The 9,953-nt window shown below is 50.8% G+C and overlaps 1 protein-coding gene across 1 annotated transcript; it reads right to left on the reverse strand.

The window, feature by feature from the left end:
• Window positions 1–510: 510 nt before the first annotated feature.
• On the reverse strand, window positions 511–9,677 carry LOC123489695 (endothelin-converting enzyme 2-like). Its single transcript, XM_045220136.1, has 7 exons — window positions 9,471–9,677; window positions 7,099–7,209; window positions 6,820–6,897; window positions 6,536–6,639; window positions 6,106–6,216; window positions 5,932–5,999; window positions 511–638 (listed from the first exon to the last, which is right to left on the reverse strand). The coding sequence occupies exons 1-7, from the start codon at window positions 9,675–9,677 to the stop codon at window positions 511–513; spliced, it is 807 nt and encodes a 268-aa protein (XP_045076071.1).
• Window positions 9,678–9,953: the final 276 nt, after the last annotated feature.

The following is a 9,953-nucleotide window of genomic DNA, read 5'->3' on the forward strand; positions in this document are numbered from 1 at the left end:
TGGTCATTGGTCAGGTTGACTGCTGGCAGCCTCTTCTCCTCACCGTTCTCCAGCACCCATGCCTGGTACGCCTGAACACAACAGAAAAACCCATTACTATAGAACATTAACCGCCCTCTGCTGGCCCTGAGGTGAAGTATAGTTAGAGTATAGTATAATAAGAGTCATGCTGCCCTGGATCCCACCACTGCCACCATGGGAAGTAACACTAAAATAACTGTAGTAAAAACATCATAGTAACATTTTACATAGTAGTAACTATGTAATTGCTTTATAATTACATAGCAATGGATTAGGCAGTAATGGGGTTGTGCAATAACCGCTCAACCCCATTACTGTTACAAAATAACTTAACTTTACTACAGCTAATAATTACTACAGTGATTACTAAGTTACTCCCCAGACAGTATGTGAGCAACTAAATGTGTTATCAAGTAGGAGATACACTCACCTTATAGGCTGCCTTTAGGCCTCGTTGTCAGCAATGTTCTCTCCCAGCCTGCTTGCCATTTATATGCTCCCCATTGATGTAAACCCGTTGTACTGCTCCACCATGCATTCCGTGCGGTTCTTAAATGCTTCCACAGAGGAATTTTGCCACCATGGCCGAAGGTTCCCGTCTTTGTCGTATTCCCTGCCTGATTAAGGAAAAATCATCTTAAAATACATAAACGATCTTTACAAACATGCACACCTAGTAATCATGTCTGTTCTGTCACGAGTTGCTAAGCCAGAACCCAGAAGCAGACCAGGACAAGGTAAGTTGAAACGAAGGTGAGTGTTTATTTACAAGTTCAAGAGTGATGCTGAATAATCCAGGGAACAGAGCGGGCGGCGTTGATTAGTTGTTGGGGGGTGCAGTGGTTGATCCCATCCTGTCGGCAGCCGCCGACCACCAGGTAGAGGTTGGATGAAGGTTCCGGACGGGTGATTGCAGATGGACAAAACGGGGTAAGTAAGCAACAAACCAACAAGGTGCAAAAAAACAAAACTAGCTAGGCTCTAGATGATACTCTGGTAAACCTACTGTTCTTGGCTAACCGATCCGGCAGGGAATGGATGTTAGGCCAGAGCCTAAGAAGGGTGATGATCAGGACCAGGTGTGCAGATTGCTGATGGGATGCAGGTGAGGAAATCAAGAGAGCTCCCCGGAGCGTTCCAGAACCCTCGGGAAACTGGAGATCACGAACAGAACAACTAGTCCACAGACAGGACCCGACCAGACTGCCGGGATCGTTACAGTACCCCCCCGAACGCCGCGGACCCCGGAGCGCCAGGATGGAGGCGGTAGAAGTCACTGATGAGGTCAGCATCTAGGACCTGTCGCCGCGAATCCAACTCCTCTCTTCAGGACCATACCTCCCAGTCCACGAGATACTGAAACCCGCCCCGCCGTCTGGAATCCATGATGCGACGCACCGTGTAGGCAGGGACCACCTCCGATCATCCGAGGGAGGAGGAGGAGGAGGCGGGAGGAGGCAACAGAGGACTGAGGAAAGACAGGCTTGAGGCAGGAGACATGAAAGGTGGGATGGACTCTGAGCGTCCTCGGGAGTTTGAGGTCGAACTGCCACCGGATTGATCACCTTCTCCACCACAAACGGACCAATGAACTTCGGTAACAACTTCCTAGACTCAGTCCGTAAAGGAAGATCCCGTGTGGCCAACCAGACCATCTCCGATGGTGTAGGTGGGAGGGGATCCGCGACGATTCGCCTGGAGCTGATACGGTCCGAAACTCTAAGGAGTGCTTTGGCCCGATGCCAGGTCCGGTGGCAACGACGAATAGGACCTGAACAGAAGGCACTGGAGAGCTCCTTCTCCTGAGAAGGGAACAAGGGAGGTTGGTAGCCATACAGGCACTGGAAGGGAGACATCCCAGTGGCAGATGTAGGGAGAGTATTGTGGGCATACTCAACCCAAGGCAACTGAGAGACCAGGAGGTGGAGGTTGGAAGAGGCCAGACAGCGTAGCGTTTCCATTTCTGTTGGCTCTCCGCCGACATTGGGGGGTGAAAACCAGATGTGAGACTGACTGTAGCTCAATGGCCAAACAGAAGGACTTCCAGACAGCAGAGGTAAAACTGAGGACCACGGTCGGAAACGATATCACTGGGCAACCCGTGGATCCTGAAAACCCTAACCAGGATCTCGGACGTCTCCGAGGCAGAGGGAAGCTTGGCAATAGGCACAAAGTGGGCGAACTTGCTGAATCTGTCCACGAGTAGTCAGAACCGACCGTGTTCCCTCAGAAGCGGGCAACCCAGTGACAAAGTCCAGGGCCAGGATGCGACCATGGTCGGCGGGGAATAGGAAGGGGGTGAAGTAGTCCAGAGCTGGGCGATTGGTACTCTTATTCTGCGACACACTGGACAGGCAGCAACATAACGAGTATCCTCGCCATGGCAGGCCACCAAAAACGTCTGCGAAGAAACGCCATTGTCCGAGCCACGCCAGGGTGACAAGCCATCTTGCTGGCGTGGGACCATTTGAGGACAGCAGGACGAACCCGACTCAGGCACAAACAACCGACCGGGTGGACTGCAGGGAGCTGAGTCCGAAGGGCCGCCAGCACCTCCTCCTCAATCTTCCACATAACTGCTCCCACGACGCAGTTCCGGGGGAGAATCTCGGTCTTGGACCCACTCTCTCCGTCTTGGAGAACATCCGGGACAAGGGCCCGCCTTGCCGTTCTTAGATCCAGGTCGGAACGCCAGGGAAAACTTGAATCGTCCCGAAAACAACGCCCACCTGGCCTGGACGGGGAGTTGAGACGTTTAGCCGATTGCACGGTAAGCAAGATTCTTGTGGTCAGTCCAGACAATAAACGGTTGCTCCGCCCCCTCCAACCAGTGGCGCCACTCCTCCAAGGCAAGTCTCACCGCGAGAAGCTCCCGGTTACCCACATCGTAATTCCTCTCCGCAGGCGAAAGGCGTACGAGAGTAGTAGGCGCAGGGATGGAGTTTACTGTCGTGGAGCAGCAGACAGGATGGCGCCAACTCCCACATCAGACGTCGCCCACTTCAACGACGAACTGACGGGCCGTGTCCGGTTGAGAGAGAATCGTCGTTGGTGAATCGCCTTCAAATCCAGAAACGCCCGATCCGCCTCCGGATTCCACTTGAAGGTCCTGATAGAAGTCAAGGCAGTTAACGGAGCGGCCACACGGCTGTAATCCCGGATGAATCTGCGGTAGAAATTCGCAAACCCCAAAAATCTCTGGAGCTGCAATCTGTACGGGTGGGCCCATTCCAGAACCGTCTAACCTTCTCCTGGTCCATCCTAATCTCTCCCTGGGAGATGATGTAACCGAGAAAGGATGTCGTGTGGGCGTGAAACTCGCACTCTCGGCCTTCACGAACAGGCGATTCTCCAACAATCGCTGCAGAACCTGCCGGACATGCTGGACGTGGTGGAAGGTTCCTTCGAGAAGATCAGAATGTCATCCAGGTAAACAAACACAAAGAGACCGATCATATCTCTCAGGACGTCGTTTCACATACTCTGGAATACCGCTGGAGCATTGGCAGTCCAAACGGCATCACCTGATACAAAGTGACCCATCGGGTGTATTGAAACCCGTCAACCACTCGCCCCTCTCTGATCCGGACCATGTGATACGATGCGTAGCTAGCTTGGTGAACACCGTAGACCCTGTAAGGAGTCGAAGGCAGAACTCATCAAGGGCAGGGGATACTTGTTCTTGACCGTGATGTCATTCAACCCCCCGATAATCAATACACGGTCGAAGAGAGCCATCCTTCTTACCCACAAAGAAGAATCCTGCCCCAGGGGTGATGACGAGGGACAACGAGACCAGCAGCTAGGGACTCCTTGATGTAGGTCTCCAAAGCCTCACCTCAGGTCGGGAGATACTGTATAACCTTCCCTTGGGGTAGACAGCTCCAGGGAACAGGTTGATGGCACAATCATATGGTCGGGTGGGGAGGGAGTGACAGAGCCTTCTGCTTACTGAAAACTTCCCCAAATCGGATATGTCTCGGGAACCAGGGACAAATCTGGGGGTTTAGCCTCAATCACCTGACTGGGAACCGAATGGGGGCAGGCAGTCTTGAGACAGTTAGCATGACAACTCAAGGCTCCAACCGTTACCTTGCCCGGTCACCCAATCGAACGTGGATTGTGTTCCTTCAGCCAGGGGTATCCAAGGACCAGAGGAACCTGGGAAGACGGCAGAATGAAGAATGAAATCATCTCAGAATGATTCCCCGACAACCGCATCTTAACCGGTTCAGTCCTCATCGGATACGTGCCAGACTACTGCCGTCCAGAGTGGTAGCTTCAATGGCTTCCGGCAATTGCTCCTTGAAAGCCCCCAGCTGTTCCACCAACTTCGGCATCTAGAAAGCTTCCATCGGCACCTGAATCGAGCAAAGCGTTAATCGCTAAGCTCTGATTCCCGTTCATAAGGGTAGCCGGGAAACGGGGTCTGACAGAGGTCTTGAGAGGTCGAAACTGGCTCGCTAAAAGTCCTCCCAACTTTAGCGAGCCGCGCAGTTTGACAGGACTCCGACTGGAACCGAGAAGCGATCGGTTGGACGGAGCCCATTGCTTCTCCCTCCTTCGCTCTCGGACTCGATTATCCACCCGAATAGACAAGGCTACCAAGCTGTCCAGGTCACTAGACTCGGATAGGAGATCAACTCATCCTTGAGCTGCTCCGACAGACCCTGGTAAAAGGCCGCTTGCAGAGCCTCCTCATTCCACCCACTCTCCACAGCCAACGTCTTGAACTCGATCACAAGTCGGCCACGCCAGGAGTTCCTTGGCGAAGGAAACAGGCGCCTAGCTGCGTCCCTCCCTCGGACGGAATGGTCGAAGAGCTTCCTCATCTCGGCCGTGAACCCCTGGTATGAAGCCATGCAGGGATCCTGTCGTTCCCAAACGGCTGAAGCCCACTCCAGCGCCGACCACGCAGCAACTCAATCACAAAGGCTATCCTAGCCTTGTCTGTGGCATAAGAGTAGGGCTGTAGATCGAACACTAATCCACACTGCATAAGGAAGGAACGGCATCTTCCCAGCTCCCTCATATTTATCCGGTGTCGGGAACCTTTGGGCTCACGGAAGGACACGGCTTCAGAAGCGGCAGGCGAGATGGGTGAAACCGTAGTGGATCTTCCACCGACACTTGCGTTGGTCTGGACCTCCGTCAGACCGGTAGAAAGTCGAACGACAACGCGATCTCCTGTAGTACCGTGCATATGATGGCCCAACATCTTCTCCTGCTGGGTAATGGCATGGCGAACAGAGTCCAGGTCCGCTGGGTTCATTACTGGCCGGATCGTTCGTCACGAGTTGCTAAGCCAGAACCCAGAAGCAGACCAGGACAAGGTAAGTTGAAACGAAGGTGAGAGTGTTTATTTACAAGTTCAAGAGTGATGCTGAATAATCCAGGGAACAGAGCGGCGGCGTTGATTAGTTGTTGGGGGTGCAGTGGTTGATCCCATCCTGTCGGCAGCCGCCACCACCAGGCAGAGGTTGGATGAAGGTTCCGGACGGGTGACTGCAGATGGAACAAAACGGGGTAAGTAAGCAACAAACCAACAAGGTGCAAAAACAACAAAACTAACGCTAGGCTCTAAGACTGATACTCTGGTAAACCTACTGTTCATGGCTAACGATCCGGCAGGGAATGGATGTTAGGCCAGAGCCTAAGAAGGGTGATGATCAGGACCAGGTGTGCAGATTGCTGATGGGATGCAGGTGCGGAAATCAAGAGAGCTCCCGGAGCGTTCCAGAACCCTCGGGAAACTGGAGATCACGAACATAACAACTAGTCCACAGACAGGACCCGACTCAGACTGCCGGGATCGTTACATGTTCATGCATGCCGGTATGTGTTTGTCAGTGGGTGTTTGTGAGGATGCATCCATGAGTTCTGTGGAATCTGTTAAATGCGGACACCAACCCTGGTCATCAAAGGCATGAGTGAGCTCGTGTCCCATCACCACTCCGATCCCCCCGAAGTTCAGTGCTCTGCAGAGAATTTACATGGGGTCAGAAAAGCAAGCAAGCACACACACACACACGCACGCCACACACACACACACACACACACACACACACACACACACTCATTCACTTGGGGTGATCCTGTGCATAAAAGGGTGCCTGAAGGATTCCAGCTGGGAAGACAATGCCATTCTTGGTGGGCATGTAGTAGGCGTTGACTGTGGGAGGGGTCATACTCCATCTAGAAGGAAGGTGGCAGAGACGTGTGTAAAAAAGCAAACCTGTGAAAGCTGGTGAAAGTAGGACGGCTAATTGTCATTTCTGGAATGGGATGAATGGAATGGTATGTGTTTGATACCGTTCCATTCATTCCGTTCAAGCCAATACAATGAGCCCGTCCTCCGTGACACCAGACACCACTGGAGCAAACAGCATCTCAATTAATGTAGTGTTTGACCAGAGTCAAATTTTTGCACTTTATAAGGAATAGAGTGCAATTTCCGATCGAATGACGATGGTGATGTTGATAGTGATGATGAGTGTAGCTGATGAAGACTCACTGGTCCCTGTTGGGCGGTTTGCGGAGCTGATCGGCCATCACCCTGGCAGAGAAGTTGTAGAAGTTGAGTGCGTTCTGGAAGAAGTTGTCTTCCGAGACGTCATACTGTGGAGAGAGAGAGAGAGACAGACAGATAGGCAGACAGGGGCAATAGAGAATTACTCACTGATCAGAAACATCAAAAAGTGTCCTTGTCATTTCACCTTCAACTTCTTTGAAGAAATCACAGGGGTCAATGTATGGGGTTCAATCATGACACAACTCAACAAAAAGGCACTAACTCACCCCGTCATAAACATCATCCAGTTCTTTGGGGTCCAGGATGAAGTCAGGGAATCCAATCATGTCATAGATGGCGTCCGCCTGAAGACCAAGGGAGCAAAAGGGATAAGAGAGGTCAAAATGGAGGAAGGGGACAAGAAACTTCCTGGTTCCATTATTTGGAGGTCTGGACAAAGAGGGCCATCTCAATCTATTCCAATGACTGTATTGTAACCTGTAAACCCACATCACTCCCTCCCTGTCCTCTCTCTCTTACACACACACACACACACACACACACACTATCCAGTAGGTGTCGACCTTGGCTGCCTGACGCTTTTGTTTGTCCATCCACTTGAGGTGATCAAGAGCATCTTTGAAGGCAGTACGGATCTCATTGATCATACCCTCTGCCTGACAGTGGGTGAGAGACAGACATTAAATGTAACATGGAAGAAAGAGGGAAAGATGTAGATCCTTCTTTTACAATTACACTCAGATATGGACTAAATACCTGAGGCAATCTGAACCGGCTCATCTCTCACGAATTATGATAATAACCAAGAATGCTTGCAGGTTGGGTTGTTTCCAATGCGCCTTGATAGCGCCCATACCCCTAAAGCAGTGAGTGTCGTCTGGGGAGTCGTTCCCAGTGGGAATCTGAACGTTTTCGGAACCAGGGCGTGGCAGTTAGCCGCTTTTGAAATGTTGTTGAACATTTCCAAACTGATTGCAGATTTTTCGGACCAGGTTGCCAGTATTTCATCCTCAACCATTGTGCCGTTTAGGCACACGCCGCCTATCAGTGGAGGGTGGAGGTATGTATAGGCTGGTGATTCACCCAAGCTACATAGGAAAACCTCATGTTCGGTTAGTTTCCGAGTTTAACTAGTCACCCTGTCATCTGCCACAATTTGCAGACTCATTACCAAGTTCACTGGGGGTATGTCAGTTGATGACGCCGAACCGTCGAGTTATTGCGATTTGTGACCAGATTTGGTTGGATTTCCAATCCATCAGTGGTACCAAACGGTCTATTAAATCCATCCCAATCAGCATCTGCTCGGTGTCAATGCTAGTCACGTACACAGAGTGGACAAGTGACACGCTTTCAAAGTTCAGTTTTAGTAGGATACGCTTGATAAGAGGCGAGGTAGCCTGAGTGAAACCTCAAAGTTTAGTGTCGCATTGTTCTGTTTTTAACCAACGTTTCGCTGGGTCCACTACCCTTTTGAGTTCATCCAGCAAAGTCTGAGATATGAGGGAAATAGTCAAACCCGAATCTATCAGTGCATCACAGGTCAAACAGTCCTCTAAGACTTTGAGGTATGGCCTGTTCGAGTCGGGTTTTTCTTGTCATATCGCCAACAAAGTGGAGTGGGTTGGCAGAACGGAGTGGTGAGTTATCTGGGTCGATTTTTAAGACAGATTGCTGTACTTCGTGACCCAGTGGGTCCTCTATCGGAATGGGAGAGGAATCAGCTGTTGCAATGCTGCTTACCTTGTGCGTCGCAACATCTATATCATGGTCTCTAGACAAAGCCCATGGGCTTGTGTCTAGATCGAGCGGGAACTGGACTGGGATTTGAGTGAGGGCGGGGTTAAGGTGAACATTTCCAACCTGGCAAATGGTGTTAATTTCGGGGAACCATTCTCCGGCAATTTCATGCCTAGTCATGGTGACTTATCTTTTCCCTCTTTCTCACATGTTTTCTCTTATCAGAGCTTCTAGAGAGCTTTGGGTTACGTTTTGTTCATCATTGAACCCTTTGTTACTCTTGTTAAGCTTGTTACCCTTGTTCCCTGACCATTTGTGAGGGTTCGATGAAGGAACGCAGTGGCCAGATCGACCTCTGCGGGGCCTGTTTGGTTGGGGGCGTTCTTTGTAGCTATCGTTACTGCGGTGGTCATCGTGTGGTATGTACGTGGTAGCCGCCCACCTGGTGCATCATCTTTTTTCCGCTCCTGTCCCTGATGTCGCACCCTCCAACTGGAGTGATTGCACCCCCCCAATCTTGAAAACAGAGGTGTCCGGGCTCTTAGCCCAGCCCGCTTTGGATGCATCAAAAGCTGTGTTCGCAAGCTCTCGGGGTGCCGAGACTGGCAAACCAATGTGGGCAGTAGGGCCCAAGTAGTTAATGAAGTTGGGATACATGTTTGACATAAACATTTGTTTGAATGATAATAGCTCTTCCATTCCTATTTCAGTGAGCATGCCAAAGTAATCTGAACGAAGCCTATGATAGTAGGCTTGTAGGTGTTCATTCCGAGCTTGTTTAAACAGTGTTAGCCAGCGAGCTGTCGTGTTTGCGAGTCGCAGAACCACTGAATTCTATTTTCAAAGCTGTGGCAAGTTTAGCGTAGTCGTTTTGCACGTGTTGCTGTTGTAGACGGATGAACCTTGTCACGTGTCTGTTGGACGTTCAGGTAAAGCCTGTCAGGATTCATAGCATTCGGGTAGCCATCCAAGGCGTCCTCTATGTCTGCTAAGAACGTGTGTGTCGTTTAGCTTACCTGGAATGGGGTCAAAGACGCTTGACCGAAGGGCCAAGATGAAAAGCCAAATTGAAATTTTGTTGGCGAAGAGGCGCCATGTTACTCTGGGCCGAACGACCAAGATGAAAAGACTGAGGGACCCCTAAGAGAGGTGAAGTCTGAAACCTCCTGTCGTCTACACTCCTTTGTTCCCCAGGCTCCGGTTGCGAGCTTGGTTGCTCGGTTGGGTAGTCAAGCGGTAGCGCGTGGCTGTTCTGGAGTTCCTCCAGATGGTACCTAAGGGTGGTGTTCTGCTGCATCGCAGAGTCCACTTGGGAGCTGAGGGTATTTATTTCAGACGCGTGAGTGTTGCAGTTGTTCCGTTCGGCCTCATACTTATCTGTCATGGTTTGCAGGGAGAGGTCTCGAGTGCGGAGCGAGAGATTCAGTGATGAGATGTCCTCCGCTTGCAAGTTTTCCAACTTCCTCACCTGGGTTCTCTCATCGTTCATTCAGTCAGCGACTTCAATGAGTTCTGCTGTTTTGGCATCCAACTTGGTCAAGGTGTTCATTAATTGATCGTCTTTGGTCTGCAGCTTTTGGAATAGAACATTATTGCTTTGAGTGGTGTCATTTAAAACTGCTTGCAGGGCATCAAGTTGGTCGCCCTTGTTTTTAGCTAG

This window comes from Coregonus clupeaformis, unplaced genomic scaffold (genome assembly GCF_020615455.1).
Source record: "Coregonus clupeaformis isolate EN_2021a unplaced genomic scaffold, ASM2061545v1 scaf3207, whole genome shotgun sequence".
Classification (NCBI taxonomy): Eukaryota; Metazoa; Chordata; class Actinopteri; order Salmoniformes; family Salmonidae; genus Coregonus; species Coregonus clupeaformis.

Coding starts and splice junctions, on each gene's coding strand:
- LOC123489695 (XM_045220136.1), bottom strand. CDS start 9,677: ATGACAGATAAGTATGAGGCCGAACGGAACAACTGCAACACTCACGCG. Junction 6,898..7,098: donor AGGTCGACACCTACTGGATA/GTGTGTGTGTGT, acceptor CTTGGTCTTCAG/GCGGACGCCATCTATGACAT. Junction 639..5,931: donor TCATGCCTTTGATGACCAGG/GTTGGTGTCCGC, acceptor TTCCTTAATCAG/GCAGGGAATACGACAAAGAC.